At 40.2% G+C, this 23,266-nt stretch overlaps 1 protein-coding gene across 13 annotated transcripts in view; it reads left to right on the top strand.

Annotated features, from left to right (window-relative positions):
• UIMC1 (ubiquitin interaction motif containing 1) overlaps window positions 1-23,266 on the top strand; it is a 179,678-nt gene that overhangs the window by 144,552 nt on the left and 11,860 nt on the right. For 9 of the 13 annotated variants that reach the window (XM_037823038.1, XM_037823039.1, XM_037823033.1 and 6 more), the window contains 2 exons: window positions 12,234-12,312; window positions 14,389-14,560. In XM_037823038.1, coding sequence (XP_037678966.1) covers window positions 12,234-12,312; window positions 14,389-14,560 — 251 coding nt within the window. The remainder of the gene's footprint in view (window positions 1-12,233; window positions 12,313-14,388; window positions 14,561-23,266) is intronic. The other 4 variants (XM_037823040.1, XM_037823041.1, XM_037823042.1 and 1 more) reach the window with 2 other exon arrangements.

Consider the following 23,266-nt stretch of genomic DNA (forward strand, 5'->3'; position numbering starts at 1 on the left):
CTCATGATACAGCCATGCAGTCCAAACCACTGTTAACAGTTTGATGTTCCTTTCCTTACTTTATTTTTACATAGTTAAATGTGTCTTAAAGGAGCGGTTCTATCCAATAGAACTTTCTGCAATGGTAGAAATGTTTTATATCTATGCAGTCAAATATAGTAGCCACTAGCCACGTGTGACCATTGAACACTTGAAATTGGCTCATGTGACTGAATTAAAATTTAAATTTAAATAGCCATGTATCTCAGAGAGTGATAGTTAATTAATTCTAATGTTAGCCTTCTTGTTGGAACTGTTAGGCCAGTTGTTGTAGAGAGGCAAACAGCACTGGGGCAGGGAATGTGGTTGCCTTGCTAGGCACATGTGGAGCTGGCCTTCTCTTCTTACTGTTAAATCCCACCGAGGAAGTGCTAGCTTGGAGGTGGGGTGGTCTTAGCAGGAACATTGAACACTCTGTGGCTTCCTGTTATTTTCTAGTGAGGTGGCTTTGAGGTAGAGGGAGATAAGCTGAGAAGATTTAAACTGTTGTCATTCTGCCACATCTCTCTTTGTATATATAATTTCCAGTCTCCTCAGAGAGTTTCATCTGTTTGCAGTACTAGACGATATGTTTTTATTTGCTTGTCTTCTCTGGATTTTAGAAATGAATGCGCTGATTTGTTTACATAGTGTTCTGGTTTGCTAATGCTGCCGGAATGCAAAACACCAGAAATGGATTGGCTTTTATAAAGGAGGTTTATTTGGTTACAATGTTACAGTCTTAAGGCCATAAAGTGTCCAAAGTAAGTCATCAACAATCAGGTACCTTCACTGGAGGATGGCCAAGGGTGTCTGGAAAACCTCTGTTAGCTGGGAAGGCACGTGGCTGGCGTCTGCTCCAAGTTCTGGTTTCAAAATGGCTTTCTCCCAGGACGTTCCTCTCTAGGCCGCAGCTCCACTTCAGAATGTCATTCTCAGTTGCTCTTGGGGCGTTTTCCTCTTCTAGCATCTCTGGAGCAAGAGTCTGCTTTCGATGGCCTTCTTCAAACTGTCATCTGAAGCTCTTCTCTCAGCTCCTGTGTATTCTTCAAAGTGTCCCTCTTGGCTGTAGCAAGCTCGCTCCTTCTGTCTGAACTTTTACAGGGCTCCAGTGAACTAATCAAGGCCCACGCTGAATGAGTGGGGCCACACCTCCATGGAAACTATCCAATCAGAGTCATCACCCACAGTTGGGTGGGTTGCATCTCCATGGAAACACTCAAAGAATCACAATCTAATCAACACTGATACGTCTGCCCACACAAGAGTACATCAAAGATAGTGGCGTTTTGGGGGACATAATACATTCTACCCAGCACACATAGTATTGCTAATTGTTCTTGAATGTTTAGGCTATTTATTTTTCCATTCTGTTTGTACACATTAATATGGGAGCCAATTAAGGTTAAGACCTAACTCAAATTGTCAACCATCTGGCAAGCGCTAGTTCTCAGGGTGAGCTTAAGTTTTGGGAGAAGACTAAGAAATAAATCTGGAAAAACAACGAGAATCACATAAATAAATAATAACAACTGACGTTTGTTGAGTACTTTCTGTGGGCTGGACACTCTTACAAGTTTATGTGGATTACCTAATGTGATCCTTACCATAACCCATGAGTGTAGATGCTGTTGTCATCTCATTTTACAGGTACGGAAACTGATAGAGTGGTTAAGGAACTTGTCTAAGGCCTCATAGCTAGTAGAGGCCCACCTCAGACACAGTTCTGTCCACCTCTAAAGCCAATACACTCTACCACTAGGAAATACTGCTTCTTTGCATCTTAACAGTGCCAAGCCAGTCTCAGACACAGCTCCTTGGGCATTTTCTGTTCATTGGAACATAAATGTCCTTTCTGGAAAGCTGCTTACTGCCCTTAGGGGCAGAGTTGATAATTGTAGGTGGCTGTCTCATTTCTTGGTGATAGCCAGCCTCTTCTCTATTTTGCTCACCTTGCCCTGGTGAGTTGTTTTCCTGGTGGCTGTAATCAGCCTCCATTTTTCCCTTTTGAAATCTAGGGTAGCTGTGGGTTTTGGACTTAAGTTTCTTCCTGAATTCTTTGCCTGCAGCTAGTTGAAATGGTTATCCCAACCCTTATAAACTGGAGTAGGGAGCTTGTTTAGAGTAACACGCTTTTCTGCATCTTTGTAGGAGCAGTAAATTTCAAAGGAAAAACATAGCTGCAAAACCCAATCCAGTCTGCTCTAATCATAATATTTAATAGTAGAATTAGCATATAGTTCCCAACCAAATGCCAAGTCTCTCCCTCAGATAATTTTCCTACCTGCCCACTCACTTACCACTTAATCACTTTTTAAAATTCCCGTCCTCTACCCCCTTATTTCCCAGGAGAGGGAGCTTGCTCTAGTAGAAAGAACATATGCTTCTTTAATGTCAGACCTGTATTGCATTCCTGGTGCCTTTTTTTCCCTCAGCTTTGTGACCTTGGTCAGATTATTCAATGTTTCTGAGCTTCCATTTCCTGATACATGCCTTGCAGAGTTGTCAGAAAATAAGAAATTCTATTTTCAGAGTCCCTGGCATGTAGTAGATCCTCAAAATAAGAGCTTTTTATCCCCCTTGAATCCATTGATATGATTCAATTTGGCAAATATTCAGTAACTTGTAATCTGTGCTAGACTCTGCTGAGGATGCTGAAGAGATAAAAAGCAAAACAAAACAAAAAAACACACTCACAAAGTCTCTGAATTCAGAAAGTTGCATGGTGTAATAGAGAGAATGACATGGAAATAAATAACAATAGAAATGTGATAATAGAGGTGTGTCCAAAGTGCTAGAAGCAATTGATTCTTTTTCTAGCCCTGTCTGGGAACAGTTTCCAAGTATTTCTTGTGGAAAAATACTTGGTGGACAATATGGGGACCAATAGAAAGAGGAGGGAAAAGAAAAGCCCTTAAAGAATTCTGTAATCTTTGAGATGCCAGCCTTTTAAGAATTGATTTCAGCAAGACACTTCATAAAATCCCTCAGAGAATCCCTTGGATATAAGATGGAGAAATGTGGGCTGGCTGATAGAATAGGACATGGAATTGAAACAAGCTACACAAGTATGTTTAGGATGTTGTTCTGTGAGACTTTATTTTTACTTATAAAATCTCTGAGTTGGAAGGAACCTTAGAAATAGATGATTTACTCTACCCTGTGCGTAAGACCTCTCTATAATCTGGTCTCCCCACCCCCACTCCCGTTTTAATTTTTTTCTCTTTTTTTTATTAGAAAAGTTGTGGGTTTATAGAAGAATCATGCATAAAATACAGTATTCCCATACATCATCCTACCACCAACACCTTGCATTGGTGTGGAACATTTGTTATAATTGATGGTAACACATTTTTATAAGTGTATTATTAATAAAGTCCATGGTTTAATTTGGGTTTTACTGTTTGTGTAGTGTGGTTCCATGGATTTTTTAAAAATTTTAATTCTGTTACGATATGTACAATCTAACATTTCCTCTTTTAATCATATTCAGATATATATTTCAGGGATAATTTCATTCACAATGTTGTGCTACAATTACCACATTCATTATCAAAACATTTCCATCATTCCAAATAGGAACCCTGCACATTTTAAGCCTTAACTTCCCATTCCCTATCCCCACCCCGTCCCCTAGTAACCTGTATTCTAGACTGTGACGCTATGAGTTTGTTTATTCTAATTGTTTCAAAATAGTGAGATGATACAATATTTGTCCTTTTGTGCCTGGCTTATTTCACTTAGCATGGTGTCTTCAAGGTTCATTGATGTTGCCACATGTATCAGAATTTCATTCTTTTTTTGGCTGAATAATATTCCATTGTATGTATATAGCACATTTTGCTTATCCATTCATCATCTGATGGATACTTGGGTTGCTTCCATCTTTTAGCAATTGGGAATAATGCTGCTATGAACATCAACATGAAAATATATGTTCAAGTCCCTGCTTTCAGTTCTTTTCATTATATACCTAGTAGTAGGATTGCCATACTACATACAGTAGGTCATATGGTAATTCTATACTCAGCTTTCTGAGGAACTGCCAAACTGTCTTCCACAGCAGCTGCACCATTTTACATTGCCACCAGCAATGAATCAGTGTTCCTATTTCTCCTTATCCTCTCTAACACTTGTTATATTCTGTTTTTTTAATAGCAGTCATTCTAATGGGTACAAAATGGTAACTCATGGTTTTGATTTGCTTTTCCCTGATGCCTAATGATATTGAGCATGTGCTTTCCGGCCATTTGTGGATCTTTGGAGACATGTCTGTTCAAGTCTTTTACATATACACCCCCCGCCTTTTTTTTTTTGCCCATTTAAAAAAAATTGGGTTGTTTGTCTTTTTGTTACTGAGTTGAATGCTTTTTAAAATATATTTTCTAGATATTAAACCCTCTTCGGTTATGTAGGCTGTTGTTTTACTTTCATGATAAAGTCCTTTGAGGAACAAAAGTTTTTAATTTTGAGAAGTCCCATTTATCTATTTTTTCTTTTGTTTCTTGTGCTTGAGTGTAAAGTATAAGAAACCATTGCCTGACACAAGGTCCTGAAGATGCTTCTCTGTGTTTTCTTCTAGAAGTTTAATAGTTCTAGCTCTTATATTTAGGTCTTTGATCCATTTTGAGTTGGTTTTTGTATAAGGTGTAAGTTAGGTGTCCTTCTTGGTTTTGCAAATAGAGATCCAGTTTACCCAGCATCATTTGTTGAAGAGGCTATTCTTCCTCAGTTGAGTGGTCTTTGCCAACTTGACGAAAATCAGTTGGCCATAAATATGACGGTTGATTTCTGAACTCTCAGTTCGATTCTGTTGGTCTGTATGTCAGTCTTTGTTCCTGTACCATGCAGTTTTGATTACTGTGACTTTGTAATAAGTTTTAAGATCAGGAAGTGTGAGTCCTCCAACTTCATTCTTCTTTTTCAGGTGGCTTTAGCTATTCAGGGCCCCTTCCCCTTCTGTATAAATTTGATGATTGGCATTTCTGCAAAGAAGGTTTTTGGAATTTTAATTGAGATAGTATTGAATCTATAAATTGTTTTGGGAAGTATTGACAACTATATTTAGTCTTCCAATCCAGGAACATGGGATGTCCTACTGATATTCTTCAGTTCTGTGTCCTTCTCCAGACCTCTCTCTCCTGTCTTTTTTTTCTCTGCTGGTAGAGCTCCCTTTAGTATATCTTTCAGGGCGGGTCTCTTGTTAACAGATTCTCTCAGCATTTGTTTGTCTGTGAAAATTTTAACTTCTTCCTCAATTTTGAAGGGGAGTGTGCCAGTTTGAATGTATTGTGTCCCCCCAAATGCCATTATCTTTGATGTAATCTTGTGTGGGCAGATGTTATCAGTGTTGATTAGATTGTAATTCTTTGAGTGTTTCTTTGGAATGTGCCCCACCCAACTGTGGGTGATGACTCTGATTGGATAATTTCTGTGGAGGTGTTGCTCCACCCATTTGGGGTGGGTCTAAGTTGATCAGTGGAGCCATATAAATGAGCTGACATAACAGAAGGAACTCAGTGCAGCTGTGAATGACATTTGAAGAGGAACTACAGTCAAGAGGTCCACTTTGAAGAATGCGCAGAAGCTGAGAGAGGAGCTGCAGATGGGAGACAGTTTGTAGATGGCCGTTGAAAGCAGACTCTTGCTCCAGAGAAGCTAAGAGAGGACAAACACCCCAAGAGTAACTAAGAGTGACATTTTTGAGGAACTGCAGCCTAGAGAGGAACATCCTGGGAGAAAGCCATTTTGAAACCAGAACTTTGGAGCAGACGCCAGCCACGTGCCTTCCCAGCTAACAGGTTTTCCGGATGCCACTGGCCATCCTCCAGTGAAGGTACCTGATTGTTGATGTGTTGCCTTGGACGTTTTATGGCCTTAAGACTGTAACTGTGTAACCAGATAGCCCCTTTGTAAAAGCAAATACATTTCTGGTGTTTTGCATTCGCTCAGCATTAGCAAACTAGAACAGGGAGTTTTGCTGGATAAAGAATTCTTGGCTGGAAATTTTTCTCTTTTAGAATCTTAAACATCTCATACCACTGCCTTTTCACCACCATGGTGTCTGCTGAGTAGTCAGTACTTAATTTTATGTGGTTTCCCCTGTATGTGGTGGATCACGTCTCTAGCTGCTTTCAGGACTTTCTCCTTCTATTTAGCATTTGACAATCTGATTAATATATGTCTCAGAGTGGGTCTATTTGGATTTATTCTATTTGGAGCTTGTTGGACTTCTTCAATTTGCGTAATTATGTCATTTAGGAGGGTTGGGACACTTTCCCCAACTATGTCTTCAAATAATCTTCCTAGCCCTTTACTCTTTTCTTCTCCTTCTGGGACACCAGTGATTCTTACATTTGTACATTTTATATTGTCCTTCATTTCCCTGAGAGCCATTTCAAATTTTTCTATTTTTTCACCATTAGTTCTTTTGTATGTTTGTGTTCAGTTTTCCTGTCCTCTAATTCACTTATTCTTGCCTCTGCGTCTTCAAATCTGCTATTGTGTGTGTCTAGTGTATTTTTAATTTGAGCTACAGTTCCCTTTATTTCCATAAGATCTTCTGTTTTTTTAGTTACTCTTTCACATTCTTCTTTATGCTCTTCTAGAGTCTTCTTGATATCCTTTATGTCTTTAGCCAACCCATTGAAGTTGTTTTGGAGATTTTTATGTACTTCTTTGATTAATTTCCCCAGATTCTGTTTCTCCTCCAGCTTTTTTTTTTATATTCATTTTATTGAGATATATTCACATACCACGCAGTCATGCAAAACAAATCTTACATTCAGTTGTTCACAGTACCATTACATAGTTGTACATTCATCACCAAAATCAATCCCTGACACCTTCATTACCACACACACAAAAATAACAAGAATAATAATTAAAGTGAAAAAGAGCAATTAAAGTAAAAAAGAACACTGGGTGCCTTTGTCTGTTTGTTTGTTTCCTTCCCCTATTTTTCTACTCATCCATCCATAAACTAGACAAAGGGGAGTGTGGTCCTTATGGCTTTCCCAATCCCATTGTCACCCCTCATAAGCTACATTTTTATACAATTGTCTTCAAGATACATGGGTTCTGGGTTGTAGTTTGCTAGTTTCAGGTGTCTACCACCAGCTACCCCAATTCATTAGAACCTAAAAAGGGTTGTCTATATTGTGCGTAAGAGTGCCCACCAGAGTGACCTCTCGGCTCCTTTTGGAATCTCTCTGCCACTGAAGTTTATTTCATTTCCTTTCACATCCCCCTTTTGGTCAAGAAGATGTTTTCCACCCGACAATGCCAGGTCTACATTCCTCGCCGGGAATCATATTCCACGTTGCCAGGGAGATTCACTCCCCTGGGTGTCTGATCCCACGTAGAGGGGAGGGCAGTGATTTCACCTTTCAAGTTGGCTTAGCTAGAGAGAGAGGGCCACATCTGAGCAACAAAGTCTTCTCCAGCTTTGTAATTTGGTTATTTGGTTTGTCCATATTTACTTAGGTCTTCATATGCTTTGTGATTTTCTGTTGGCTTTGGAACATTTGCTTATCTTGATAAGGTTATTTTGCAATATGTAGGATTATTTCAGCATTTATATAATTTGGCAGAGCTACAGCTTGCTGTGGAATGCACTCTCCCTGTCCTCCCAGCAGATGGTGCTCTTGAGCCATCTCTTACTCTCAAGCCAGCTTTCCCCCAACTTCACCCTTGCACTGTGTGGGGTCCAAACCAGGTGGAAATCCAGTCAGCACACCAGTTCTCCATGTACACTGGGGACTGCCAGCTCTGGGGGTGGAGAATGGGCCCTGTGTATTTCAGCAGGAAATCCACTTAAGGGCACAGTGAGTCTGGTAATTCCCAGGACACTGAGTGGACCACTCTTGAGCTACAGGGCCATGTGTCTAACCCCCTAGCTCAAATGTGCCCCAGACCCTGTCTGCCATGCACCTGTTAGCCTCTGGAGTTGGGAAAGGGCTTCTGGTGCTTCTGTGTGGTGCCCTGGCCTTTCCCTGCCTCTTGCCGGTGCACACCATGGACTTCTGTGGAGGAAAAGTAAATGTGGTCACCAGAAGTCTGCTGAATTCCAAGTTCCCTCACAGGAGCTCCCAGCCGTGGGGCTGTGAATGGTTATCTCCCCAGCCAACAGCTGAAGTGTGTGCATGGGGTGTGGAAAGCTGCTCCCTTCCACGCTCTGCATCTGGCTCCATTCACTAGTCCCCGGCAGTGGTCCCAGTGGAACACACTCACCCCATCCTTTCAGACGCAGTCTCTCTGCCTCTCCATCCATGTCCCCACTATGTGTTGCAGAGTTCTTTCTCCAGCTGGTCACATTCTGGAACCGCTGTTCTGGGTGCCCTCTGCCCCTACTCTAGTCCTTTTCACAGAGGAGAAATTTGCTCTGTCTCTCCTCTTCCACCATCTTCCTGGAATGTTATTTTTGCTTTAAATATTTCTTTTTTCTTTCTGATCCTTTGCCTGACTCTTTTCAAGTGTCTTGTCTTCAAGTTAACTGATTCTTTCTTCTGCTGGCTTCAATCTGGTCTTGAAACACTCTTGGGTGTTTTTTCATTTCAGTTATTGTGGTCTTCAATTCCAGTAGTTCTGTTTGGTTCCTTTTAAAAATTTATGTCTCTTTACTTAGACTCTCATGTTGTTCATTTATTGTTTTTATGCCGATTTTCAGTTCTTTCTGTGTATTTTCCTTCATCTCCTTGAGCATTTTTAAGATAATTTTTTTGACAGCTTTGTTCAGTACATTCAAATTCTTGTCTTTGTTGGTGTTTTCTGCATTTTTACCTTCTTCCTTTGAATGGGCTGTCATTTCTTGTGTCTTTGTCTTGTACTCTTTTGTTGTATTGTACATTTTAATATTTTAAAATGTTAATTCTGGGATTTACTTTCTTGCATGTTTGTTTCTTGGTTTTGTAACTAGCTGGTGAGAGATTTTCTTGATCTTCAGACCATCTGTTAGGAAGGTCTGCCCAAGGCAAATGCTGTGAAGAGGGTTTTCCCTGTCTATCTGGGCCTCTGTCGTATTTTGGGCTTTTGCTTTATTAGTTGTTTTGGAGTTCCCCTGTTTACAGGAGTTTGGTTGTCCCTTCTGTTTCCCAGGAGACAGACCTCCCTCTTCAGGTATTTGAAGCTAGCATGCCTTTTTCCCAGACTGTCCAACTCTATAGTTTTTTACACTTACATCATTGTCTTGTGCTGCTTTTTCTGGAGGGCGAATGGTGGGAGGAGGATCACCCCAGAGAGGACTTTCCCACGTCAGTCATTCCCAGCCAGAATACGGCCAGGGACCCATGAAGATAGTGCTGACTGGCTTCAAAGTTTCCTGGGGGAGGGGATTAGGAAGGGCGCCAAAAACTTCCCCAAAGCTGAACTCTCCTGGTCTGTCCAGCAAATTCAGCCCTTCAGCTAACTGTCCCCTGCAGCCATCCAGAGGCACTGTGTCTTTCAATGTCCACTGCCCTCAGCACAGTCCGATGAGGGTTGGTACAGTGGCTGCCCTCAGAAACGAGAACCAATGATCCTAATTTGATGATCAAAAGCGATGATCAGCAATTGGCTGTGCCCACCCCTGTTCTTGGGGAAGAGGATTTTTATGTCCCTTTCTGTCACCTGCAGGTGGCCAGGTGCTGGACCCTGCAGCCTGCAGCGAGAGGGGGTGGGGGTGGGGAGACATCAGTAGCGGCTGCATGGAGAGTGCAATTTCCAGTTATTTCCCGTAGTTTATCTGTCTCTTCCTCCTGCTCTTCCCAGGATGCTGTACGGTGTTCTTCTGGCCTGTGGAGTTTCAAATTAGTTGTTTCAGACAGTTCCTGCCTAATAGTTGCTTTGGTGGGAGGACTGAGTCCTGGACCCTTACTCCACCATCTTCCCAGGAAGTTTCCCCCTTTTAATCTTTAATTCAACACTATTTGAAAGTATACAGTGAAAAATATGCCTCCCTCCTCTTCCAGGTTCCAACTCTCCCTGTCATCCTCCCCAGAGACAGCCTCTGTTATTAATTGCTTATGTGTATGATCTTGCTTTATGATGCTTATCTCTTTACACCTTATGTTACGGTTATTTGAGTGTGTGTGTTGCCTCCCTTACTAAATTGTAAGTTCCTTAAGAATAAGGACTCTCCCTCATATTTTCCTATATCTTCCCAAATTACTTGCACATCAAGGATTCTTAATAAATATTTGCTTGATTGATTATTTAAAGGAAACTTGGACTGGGGAAAAAATAGGCTTCTCTGGTGCCACAGTTTTCTGTCCTTGGCCATATCCTTTACTATCATTTTTCCTTAGTGACTTGGATGAAGATGTAGAAAGCATGCTTGTCATTATATACATAACACAAAGCTGGAAAAGAGAGCTGATGATATAAGATGACAGAATCAGGATTGTAAATGATCTCAACAGAATGAAATGTTCAGCTGAAAAGATCAGGAACAAATGTGAAGTCCTGTGTTTAATGGCAGGGGTGGGGGGAGGAGCCAACAACTTAGTTACAGAATAGTATAGAATTAGGGGGCACTGTTTTGATAACAGTTCTTTTGAAGATTACTTTAGGAGGGTGGAGGATGGGTCTTAATTGACTTTAAGCTTAAACTCAATTTAAGCCAGTAGTATACTGGGGTGTTGTCAATGAAGTAAACACAGCTTTGGATGAATTTGGTAGAATATGAGTCCAGGTGGGGTAGCTCATGGTTCTCTTTTCTTTACCGGTCAGACTGCTTGTTGAGTTTTAGGTTCACTTTGGGATCCCACATATATAAAGAAAAACCAACCAGTTGAGGTGTGTGCAAAGGAGGTAAGCTAGGAAGGTAAAATGTGGATATAGGAATCAGACAGATCTAGGTTCTCTCCTGGGTTCTACTACTTGCCAGATGTGATGGTGTGGCAAAGTCAATCCCTCTGAGTTGGTTTCTGTACCTTTAAAATGGGGGCAATCTGGTGAACCATTATCAGGATTAGAACTAACATAGGCTTAATGACTAAATATAACCCCTGCTTTGAAGGAGGTTACATTTAGTGGGGCAGACAGCTGAGATTGTATTGCAGCTTATAAGGGCTCAAAGACTTGATTTGTGGAAAAGGGAGTAAACTTATTCATATTGCCCTCTATAAATGTTTATAGAGCCAGATTGCCATTTAGCAATTAGAATGGGTTTCTAGGAGGAAGTGAATTCCCCTCAGTGAAAGAATAGCCAGTCAAGCTGAGACCATATGATTACTTGTCAAAGATACTTATAGAAAGCATTTCTGTATGTGTAGGAAGTTGGATAACCAGACATGGGCCAAATCCAGCCAAATAACCTGTTTTTGTAAATAAAGTTTTATTGGAACATAGCCACACTCCCATTTGTTTGCATCTTGTCTGTGGCTGCCTTCCTGCTACAATGCAGAGGGGTCAGAGACCATATGGTCTACCAAACCTAAAATACTTACTATCTGGTCCTTACCAAAAAAGTGCTGAGTCTGGGTCTAGATAAATGCTTTTGTGAACTGGTAACTTTTTCCAACTCATTGTGGTAGTGATTTCAAGTGAAGAGAGAGGAAGGCAGTGTTTGGAGTGAGTCACAGGGTTTGAGAAGTTAGTGCATAGAAGGAAGACTGGGAAACACTTGATTAAGTGACTTCCAAGAAACTTTAAGAATCGATGGTTTTAGAAACAGACGTCTTTTGGTGTGAGACAGAATATTTGTACTCCACCTGGGCTGAAGCTTTTTGGATCCACTGGAATTGGGAAGCAGTCCTCATGTAGTGGAAAGACTGGTTGTGTTAGCCAACCCAACCCTTCTAAATTGTAGTTTCCCCACTTGTAAATGGAGCACTTTGCAGGGTTTTGTAATGACCGGAGCTAATATAGGTACTCAGGGATAGCTATCATTACTGTATTCCATAGAACACCTCAGCTGAATTTTGATTGATAAAGTATACATCCTTCCCTTGAGTCCTTAAGTTGGGATAGCACTCAAAAACCTGTCTTTGTGTGGGCTAGATCTCTAATTCTGATGGCTTAGCAAATAAGAGAGGAGGGAAATAACTCGTGACCAGCAGTTTCAATACATATGTTACAGATGTTATTCTCTATACTAGAAAGGCAGAGGCTTCCAGTACAATTCAGTTCTCCTAGTGGAGTGGAACTTTAAACTTCGCTTTTTCCTATACATTCTGTCTTTTGTATTTGGAATCTATTGCCAACTAATGGTTTTTCTTTTTCTTTTGTGTTGAAAGTGTTGACTCGGAGACAAAAAGAGGCCAAGAGCAAGAGTGACAGTGGGACTGCTGCCCAGACTGCCCTAGACTTTAACAAGTAAGTAGGTAGGCTGCAATTCATGGAGCACTTGTTTCACATATGATTGCTTGGACCAAATAGAGAGACCAATTCCTGTTTTACCCTGTGTTTCTTTGGCCTGCCCTCACTTCATTGCTTGGATGCCTGAATTTCTTTTTCTTATTCCCAGTTTATATCAGTGTAGGTAGCCTCTAAATCCCTACTCAGTACCCTAAAGACCTGCCACTCACTTCACTTCCACATTGCTCTTAGGTTTCTGTTTTCTTTGAATTTGTATTGGTGTGTGATGCTTTTGTGAAGCAGTGAGCCATTGTGTTATGTAATAGTACAGAAGTTGCGTTGCAAAGGTTGGGCAATATAGAAGATACGAAGACTTCCTTGGGTTGTGGGTTACAGTTTGACTAAGAAAGTACGTTCTAAGGGAGGGGTCAGGTTTAAGTGCTGCCTCCCCAAAGTAAAGGGATTAGACTACCAGCAATACACTAGAGCAGTTAATCACTAGGCAGAAATTTTTCTCTGTGAAATGCAAATCTCAGACCCTAAAGTTTAGGGCTGCCTTCCCTAATCCAATTGAACAGAGCTGATCACTTATTCCCTTGGAATCTACTGTAATGTCGACTTCCCTCTAGCACTGTTTTCATCATACTGTTGCAGTATTTTTTTTTTTTTTTTGACATTTCTGTCTGACTATCCAGTGAGTTATTTGAAGGCAGATACTTGCCTTCATTCATATTTATATTCCCAGTATATAATAAAATAGATTTGTTGAACACCTGCTATTATTGCTAGTCAGTGTGCTAGATACTTTATTTACTTTATAACTCCCACAATAGTTGATAAGATAGTCTTTCTTCCTTTTTTTAAATAAACTGAAGAGAAATTATAAATAGCTGGTTAATAGCATGTGGTCAGAACTAGCAAAGCCTGCCTTACTCCAAAATGTATGTTCTTTTCACAGTTCTGCTGTCTTTCATGTAGTAGGGGATTAATAAATCCTATTTTCATTATTTGATAAACCTTGAAAAATACACTAGTGTAGCTTTGCTCTTGAAGCAGGGTTTTACTTCCATTCTTCCATATAGTTAAGGACTTGAGAGACTTACTTTGCCAATTTTAAAGACCTCCAGAGAAATTCTTCCTGAGAGCTAATCTAAGTCTCTCTTGCTATAGTTACTGAATAGTAATGGCCAGATAGGGAAGTCGAGAATAGCACGCTTTGGAAAGTTTTTTCTTTAACTTCTTAAAATTAAGATCTAGTGAGCCAGTGGGTTCTGACAATTACTAGCTATATGACCTTGGAGAGTATAGTACTTTCCTAATAGGGCTGAAGAATTGGTTGCAAAATTGTGCCTAAACAGCCTTGTACCAGTTCTCATCATAGCAAAAATGCTATTTATTAAAACGCTCATTCTTCCCTTCCCCCCAAAGATTATATTTTCATTGATACCAAATAAATTTTACCTCATGGGGACAATCAGTTTCCACTCTGTCGCCAGACTCTATTCCTGATAGCTCCTGGACTGGGATAAAGATAAAAATAAATATGTATATGAAATCATGGACAAGCCTGTGGCAGAATCACATGGTTTTAGTAACTTTCTAGTTGATTTTGCAGGTTGCAGAAATAAGGAAGTCAGCATATAGACAGACTTGATTTACTAATCAGACTTGATCCACCCTGATAAAAATGTCATCTTGATTTTTGCTCTTGGTGTTCCCTTTTCTGTCTAAATTTTAACTTCCCTTTGAAAAAACTATTACACTTAATTTCAAAAGCATTTGACAGAATATTTTATGTCTGAAGAGCAATCAGCATTGCTTGACATAGTTAGAAGAGTTGATTTCATTACCATCCCACTGCTGGAACAGCAGGGTACAGAGAAACAGCCAGGGAAAACCGCTAATCACCCAGTCCCTTTGATTGGCGTTGGGTTAGTTTTATTGGTGATCCTGCTGAGTGAATCTGCATTGGTTGACGTGTCTCCTCCACAGAATAACTTTGAGACGTAAAAACACAATTTGAGACGTATCCAAGAGCCCAGAGGCAAAGCAAATCTTAAAACTGCTTTTTTTCCCTTTCTTCTGATTGGCTAGGAGTGAGAAGTGTTATCTCTGTAAATCCCTGGTCCCATTCAGAGAGTATCAGTGTCATGTAGATGCCTGTCTCCAGCTTGCCAGGGGTGACCAAGGAGATGGGCCTGGAGGGAGTGGCAGAATGTGCTCAACTGTGGAGGGGAAGAGGCAGCAGCGGCTGCAGAGCACAAAGGTATGTATGGAGTATTGTTGGGAAAGGCTGCCTAACCATCCTGGTTATTCTTACTCAGTCATAAGAGGCCACATTTCTGGTCTGGCTTTTTTCTTCTCTTTTTCCCCTCCTTTTCCCCTCCTCTGCCTCCCCATCCTTTTCCCACCTCTCCTCCTTTCCTTCTCTTCTGTTTCTCTTGAAGCAAGGTTTGTGCTTTTTTACAAGTGTTTATTTCTTTTAATTTAAAAAGTAATATTCATTGTAGAAAATTTGGAAAGTTAAAAAAAAAAAGTATAAAGAATCAGGGAAAATCATTACCCATAATCTTAACTACTCAAAGGCAACAACTTTTAATATTTTGGCCTATTTCCTTCCACTTTTTTTTCCCATACATTTTAAATGTAATTGACACCACACTGTGTCAAAAAAAATATTTGTTATGTTTGCATCACATAAATGGTCACTTAACCATTCTCATATTATTGAACATTTAGGTTCTTCTCAATTCTTCTATATTATAATATTATATTTAAAACATTAATTCATTTTTGTACCACCGATTATATACGAATACATTTCCTGAAGTGGGACTATTAGGCCATCAGGTATAAACATTTTAAAGTCCCTTGAAACCTACTGCTAAATTGCTTTCCTGAGAGGATATGCAATTCATATCCCACTACCAGGAGCATATACGAGATAACTCTGTTGGACTTCTTGTCTGCCCAGCCTTAGGAAGCTAGTGGGTCTGGTCCATGGGCAGTGGGTAGACAGATGTGCTTTCTGTGCCTTCGTGACTAGAGAGGAGGAAAGCAAATCTTCGCTTAGAGATCAAAGGTAAACAGCAGGGAAGCTTGTGGGAAAACAGTGGAGTACAACTGTTGAACTGGGAGGAACCATCTAATCAACTGTTTTCAAGCTCTGGAGTCTATATAGCGTCTAGGGAAGACCAGGACAAAGAAACCAGTAGATGACAGTAAATATTGGTGAATTTCACCCTTCATATAATTGCTACCATCCTCCATTCCCCAAGCATGTGGCAGGCAGCAGTCCAGGGTGGGCTATAGGGACATAGTACTCCAAAATCTAGCAGTGTGTGGTCTGATCGCTGATCACTGCTTTTGATCACCTACTTCAGATTGCTGGGGGACCAGTTCTGAGAGTGGTTATTGTTCAGGGCCCCCTTGGGCAAAAGCAGCAGAGGAATCTTAAAGAGGCAGTGCCTTTTTCTCTTTTCTCTTTTCCTCTCTCTTTTCTCTTTTCATTCCCCATTTGGAAGCAAAAATAGTTTGTAAAAGTGACAAATTGATGTCTCCAGCCTTTAACAACAAGAAAACCTAGCAATCCAAGAGGAATGGAATAACTAGATTTCCAGAGTTAAAACAACAAAATATTCAGAATGTTCAATTCTCAACAAAAAATTACAGAACACACAAAGAAACAGGAGCATATGGCCCATTAACAGGAAAAAAAGGAAACTATCCCTGAGAAAGCTTATACACTGCAACTATTAGTCAAAGACTAAATCAACCATCTTAAATATGTTCAGTGAGCGAAAGGAATCCATATACAAAGATCTAAAGGAAATTCAGAAAATAGTGTCTGAACAAAATAATGAGGTGGAAATTTATAAAAACCAAACCAAATGGAAATTTGGAAATGTTCATTGAAAGAAGTATAGTAATTGAACTGAAAAACTCATTATATGGACTCAGCAGCAGATTTCAACAGGTAGAAGAAAGGATCAGGGAACTTGAACACAAGACAATGGAAATTATCCATTGTGAGGAGTGGAAAGAAAAAATAATGAAGAAAAATGAACAGAGCCCAAGGGACCTGTGAGACAAGTGTACCAGCATACCCACTGAGTCCCAGAAGGACAAGGGCGGGGATGGGGGGGAGCGGGCAGGAAAAGTATTTGAAGAAATAATGGCAGAAAAATTAACAAATCTGATGGAAGAAATGAATATACACATCCAGGAAGCTCAATGAACTCCAGGCAGGATAGACTGTAAGAGAGCTACACAGTGGCACATTATAGTGAAATTATCCAAATCCAAAGACTAAGAGAAGGTTTTGAAAGCAGTAAGAAAGAAGCAACTCATCACACACAAGGGATCCCCAATAAGATTAACAGTGGATTTCTCATAAAAAACATGGAGAGAGAACTAAGATGGCGGCTAGCTGAGACAGGGCGAAAAAAACGCCTCTCTGAAAAACACTAGCTAAAAACCAGAAAGTGACCTAGAATACCAGTTACAGCGATGCGCCAACTGGATGAGGGCTCCTAGCTCCAGAGGGGCTGTATACTTGGTGAAACCGGGAGTCGGCATTCTGAAACGAGTGAGTAAGCTGGCTGGAAGACCCGCTGCCGCGCGGCGGGCTGGGAAAGCCAAGATTCAGCATATGGAGACCAGCTGGCTGTTTAAAAAAAAAAAGGAGCGGCTCCAGTAGCAATTGTGGGAACCACGCAGTAAAACACAGCAAGAGGGGGCTGGGCCGGCCTCTTGCTGTCTGGCCGGGAAGATAGCCCGCAGCAGATACCCTTGAGTTCGGGGGAACGGAGGGGAGAGCCAGAAGCAGAAAGAAACCCCACGGCTTGCAGCTGGCCCCTGGAGGGCTGGATAAACTCCTGCCCGGGGCCGTGCCCACAGCCCAAAGCCCCGCCAGTTGTCCCAGAGCTGGGAAGGAGGAACTGTGCGAGGAGGAGGGAGCTGAGACACCCCACTCGGCCATTTTTGCTTCAGGCTGGGAGTGCGCCACCACACAGCCTGGCGGCCCGGGGCTTCCCTTGTGGGACGGCGTGCACTGATGACATAGCACAGCCTTCCCTCGGCTGAGCTCCTGGAGGAGCGCAGCTGGGAGGGGGGATCCACTCGGAGAATCCAGGGACGCTACACCAAGTCTGGTGGTTTATGGATCAGCGAGAGAGAGAGGCTGGGGCTGAACTGAAATGAAGGCTTAGACTCTTGGGGCGGCCTTGAATTTCCAGGATCCTGGGGGATTTGAACATTAGAATTGCCCTTCCTCCCTGGCTACCCGTACACACGCCCCACATTCAGGGCAGACAGCTCCAGCAACACACACAAACTGAGTTCTCCAACTGAACCCACAAGAATCATTTCCCCACACAAAGCGGAAAAAAGGTTGAGAACTGACTCGAGGGATACAGGTGACTCACAGACACCATCTGCTGGTTAGTTAGAGAAAGTGTACGTCACCAAACTGTGTTCCTGAAAAATTAGATTGATATCCCTTTTTCTTTACAACTTGAAAGAGCCCTATCAAGCAAAACAAATGCCATGAGGCCAAAAACAACAGAAAATCTTAATGCATATGATAAAACCAGAAGATATGGAGAATCCAACTCCAAACACACAAACCAAAATATCGGAAGATATATTATACCTCACAAAATTAATCAAAGATCAACAATCGAAGAACGAAAACATGGCAAAGGATTTGAAGGACATCAAGAAGACCATGGCCCAGGATATAAGCTACATAAAGAAGACCCTAGAAGAGCATAAAGAAGACATTGCAAGAGTAAATAAAAAAACAGAAGATCTTATGGAAATAAAAGAAACTGTTGGCCAAATTAAAAAGACTCTGGATATTCACAATACAAGATTAGAGGAAGCCTAACAACATCTCAGTGTCCTAGAAGCCCACAGAACAGAAAATGAAAGAACAAAAGAAAGAATGGAGAAAAAAATCGAAACAGATCTCAGGGATACGATAGATAAAATAAAACGTCCAAATTTAAGACTCATTGGTGTCCCAGAAGGGGAAGAGAAGGGTAAAGGTCTAGAAAGAGTATTCAAAGAAATTGTTGGGGAAAACTTCCCCAACCTTCTACACAATATAAATACACAAAGCATAAATGCCCAGCAACCTCCAAATAGAATAAATCCAAATAAACCCACTCCGAGACATATTCTGATCAGACTGTCAAATACGGAAGAGAAGGAGCAAGTTCTGAAAGCAGCAAGAGAAAAGCAATTCACCACATACAAAGGAAACAACATAAGATTAAAGTAGTGACTACTCAGCAGCAACCATGGAGGCAAGAAGGCAGTGGCATGACGTATTTAAAATTCTGAGAGAGAAAAATTTCCAATCAAGAATACTTTATCCAGCAAAACTCTCCTTCAAATTTGAGGGAGAGCTTAAATTTTTCACAGGCAAACAAATGCTGAGAGGCTTTGCCGATGAAAGACCTGCCCTACTTCAGATTCTGAGGGAAGACCTACTGGAGGAGAGGCAGGGAAAGGAGACAGAGATATAGAGAATTTTAACAGACATATATAGTACCTTACATCCCAAATCACCAGGACACTCACTTTTCTCTAGTGATCACAGATCTTTCTCGAGAAGGGACCATAAGCTGGGACATAAAACAAGCCTCAAGAAATTAAAAAAAAAACAAAACACTGAATATACTCAAAGCACATTCTCCAACCACAATGGAATACAAATAGAAGTCAATAATTTTTGAACTGTAATTCCACTAGTTACTTCCTACATGATATAAAATACACAAACTCTAAGGACAAATCAGTGGTTTTGAACTCAATGTAAAATATGTAGTTTTAGACAACTATATAAAGGTGGGGGAATGAAGGAGTATAGAAACATAGTTTATGTGTCCTATTGAAGTGAAGGTGGTATCAAAGAAAAACAAGATTGATATGGATTTAAGAGGTTAATTTTAAGCCCCACAGTAAACACAAAAAAATTATCAGAGAATTTAACCATAGAGACGAAAAGTAGAGTTTGGGTTAAGAGAATGGGGGAAGGGGCAATGGGGAGTTAAGAAATGAGTGTAGGGTTTCTGTTTGAGGTGAAGGGAAATTTCTAGTAATGGATGGTGGGAAAGAGCATTACAACATTCTAAACGTGATTAATCCCACTAATGAAAGGCTAGGGAGGGAGTGGAATGGGAAGATTTAGGCTGTATATATATTTCCACAACTGAAGAAAAAAAAAAAAAAGTCAGTCTAACTAGATGACAATTGAATACTAAGGATGAACTTGGATGGGACAGGAGGATAGACGACAGGTGGCTCAAAGAGACACAGTTGAGACATAAGGAAAAGGAAATATAGAATGTAAGATTTTTATCATTGTTGAATCTCTTGTACTTCTTAGCTGCACTTAATGGGATTGCATGAAAGAATGTTCTTGTTCATGGGAAGTGTATACATGAATTATAGTGAATGCTCAAGGATGTGTGCAGCTAACTCTCATATGTTCAGACAACAAAGCAATAGATGATGGATGATAAGGAGGGAAAGAAATAGCAATGTGACAGCAAGTTAAAGTTGGTGGATTGAGCTATCGGGGGAGGGGTGTCAGGGTATGATGGAATTCTGTGTATGGGGCTAGTATTGTTTTTGCAACTGTTCATATAATTTTGAATTTATCTCAAAATAAAAAAAAAAAAAACTTTAAAAAAATTTAAAAAAAAAAAGAAAAAAACAAACATGGAGGCCAGAAGACAAGTGGGATGGCATATTTAAAGTCCTCAATGGAAAATAACCTGTCAACCAAGAATTCTATATCTGGCAAAATTATCTTTCAATAATGAGACAGAAATTAAGACATTTACAGATAAATAAAGCTGAAGGAGTTCATTATTAGAAGACCCACTCTACAGAAAATGCTAAAGGGAGTCCTTCAAGCTGAAATAAAAGGACACTAGACAGTAACTAGAAACCATAAGAAGAAATAAAGAACATTGGTAAAGGTAACTATGTAGGTAAATTTAAAATACTGTATTATGCTATTGGTTTGTAACTCCCCCTCACCACATGATTTAACAGGGAAATGTGTAAAATAACATTTTAAATCTATGTTAATGGGCAAACAATATATAAACGTATAATCTGAGATAACAGTTTAAAGGGAGAGAGATGGAGGTATCATAGGAGTAGAGAGTGTATACCATTGAAACTAGACTGACAGTAGTTGAACTAGGTTGTTATTAGTTTAAAATGTTAATTGTAATTGCACAGGTAACCTGTAAGAAAATAACCAAAAAATATAGAGAAAAGAAAAAAAGGAATCAAAATGGTACAGTCCAAAAAAAAAAAAACAAGAAAAGAATTTTTAAAAGGCAGTAATGGAGTAATTGAAGAACAAAAAACATACCTGACATAGAGAAAACAAATAGCCAAATGGCAGAAATAAAGCCTTCCTTCTTAGTTATTACCTTAAATGCCAATGGATTAAACTCCCCTATTAAAAGGCAGAGATTGGTAGATTGGATGAAGAAGCATGATCCGTCTATATACTGTTTCAACAGACTCACATTAGATACAAAGACACAAAGGGGTTGAAAGGAAAAGGATAGAAAAAAGATGTTCTATGTGAGCAGTAATGAAAAGAGAGCTGGAATGACTATATTATTGTCAGACAAAATAGAGTTTAAATGAAAAAAGATTTCAAGAAACAAAGAAGGATATTCCAAATTGATAAAAGGTTCAATCCAGCAAGAAGATGGAGTGATTCTAAACATACATGTATCTCACAGCAGAGCCCCAAAATATATGAAGGAAAAATCGATAGATTTGAAGGGAGAAATAGATAGTTCTACAAAATAGTTGGATACTTCAATACAACACTCTCAATAATTGATAGAACATCTAAACATTTTCCAGGATAGATCACGCTAGGCCAAAAATCAAATCAAATCTTAATAAATTTAAAAATATTGAAATCATACTTATTGTATGTACTTGGACCACAATGGAAAAAAGCTAGAAATCAATAACAGAAGGAAAACTAGAAAATTTACAAATATATGGAAATTAAACATAACATCATTAAACAACCCATGGGTCAAAGAAGGAATCACAAGGGAAATTAAGAAATATCTTGAGATGAATGAAAAGAAAAACACAACGTACCAAAACTTATGGGGTGTAGCAGAGGCAGTGCTCAGAAGGAAAAAGCATAACTCTGAATGCCTACTTTAAAAAAGAAAACAAATCAATAACCTAACTTCACACCTAAAGAAACTGGAACAAGAAGAGCACTAAACCTAAAGGTAGTAAAAGGAAGGAAATAGTAAAGATTAGAGCAGAGATAAATGAAATAGAGACCAGAAAAACAATAGAACCAGCAAAATCAAAAGCTGGTTCTTCGAGAAGATAAATAAAATTAACCAGTCTTCAGCCACACTAACAACGAAAAAGACAGGATGCAGATAACTAAAATCAGGAATGAAAATTGGGTTATGACTACTGACCTAACAGAAATAAAAAGGATTCTATCAGGGTACTATGAACAGTTATATGCCAACAAATTAGAACAACCAGGTGACATGGACACATTTCTAGAAACATAAATAACCTAATCTGATACACGAAGAAGTAGACCTCAACAGATTATAAGTGAAGAGACTGAATGAGTAATTAGAAACCTCCCAACAAAGATAAGCCCAGGACAGGATGGTTTCACTGCTGAATTCTTCCAAGGTTTTAAAGATTTAACACCAATCTTCTCAAACTTCTCCAAAAAAATAGAAGAGGAGGGATTATCCCCTAAATCATGTCTGTGAGACCAGCATTATCATGATAGCAAAGCCAGATAACAAACTACACAAGAAAAGAAGATTATTGACAAATATCCCTTATGAATACAGATGGAAATATCAACACAGTATGGGCACATCAAATCCAATGGTATGTTAAAAGGATTATACACCATGACCAAGTGGGATTTGTTTCAGGAATGCAAGGTTGGTTCAACATAAGAAAACCAATCAGTGTAATACACTACATTAATAGAAAGAAAGAAAGAAAAAAAAAAGAACCACACTGTCATCTCAGTTGATGCAGAAAAAGCATTTGGCCAAATCCAGCATTCTTTCATGATAAAAACACTCAAAAAAAAAAAAAAAAAAAAAAGTAGGATTAGGAGGGAATTTTCTCAACATGATAATGGCATTTATTAAAATCCCACAGCAGGGGAGGATCCAAGATGGAGGATTAGGAGAGACAGAGCAAAATACTTCTTCTTGAAAAAACACTAGATAAAAGACAGAAAGTGCTCCAGAATACCAATTCCAGGGTTGTACCACTGGAAGAATTCTGCAGTGTCCACAGTGACTGTGCACTTGGTGAAACCTAGAGTCTGCATTCGGAAACAAGTGAGTGAGGCAACTGGGGAAACGGCAGCCATGCCACAGTGGATAGAAAATTGGGGTTGGCATTTGGAGGTGATAAGTTAGTTTAAAAACCCCAAAAGCAGCTGCAGATCCGGCAGCGAGAGCCGCACAGTTGAGTGCGGTGGGGAGTGCTCTCCATGCCCCAGCACCCACCTCAGTATCTGGTGTGGACGATAGCTGTTTGCAGACCTGCAGCTAATTGTCCTGGAGCTGGGAAGGCAGAGGTCTGTGGAAGAGGGAAGTTACCACGTCCTGTACAGCCGTCTTCTCAGTGGTCTGGGAACTCCCCTGCACGCTTGTGGACTCTGCTCACCTGTGACATTGCTGTCTTCCCTCTGTGGAGGACCGCAGAGTGCACAGCTTGGAGGCAGGTCCCGCACAGAAGTCCCAACGGCCCTACACCAATCGTAGGGACTTGTGGGTCCATGGCAGAGTATGACTGTGGAGAGTCTGAGCTGAAGTTTTAAGTCTGCTTAAAGCTTTAAGTCTCCAGGAACAGCTGGGAGAAGTTGAGCTTTAAAGCCGCCTTCCCTCCTGAACCACACAGGGCACGC

Source organism: Choloepus didactylus, assembly GCF_015220235.1.
Source record: "Choloepus didactylus isolate mChoDid1 chromosome 11 unlocalized genomic scaffold, mChoDid1.pri SUPER_11_unloc1, whole genome shotgun sequence".
NCBI lineage: Eukaryota > Metazoa > Chordata > Mammalia > Pilosa > Megalonychidae > Choloepus > Choloepus didactylus.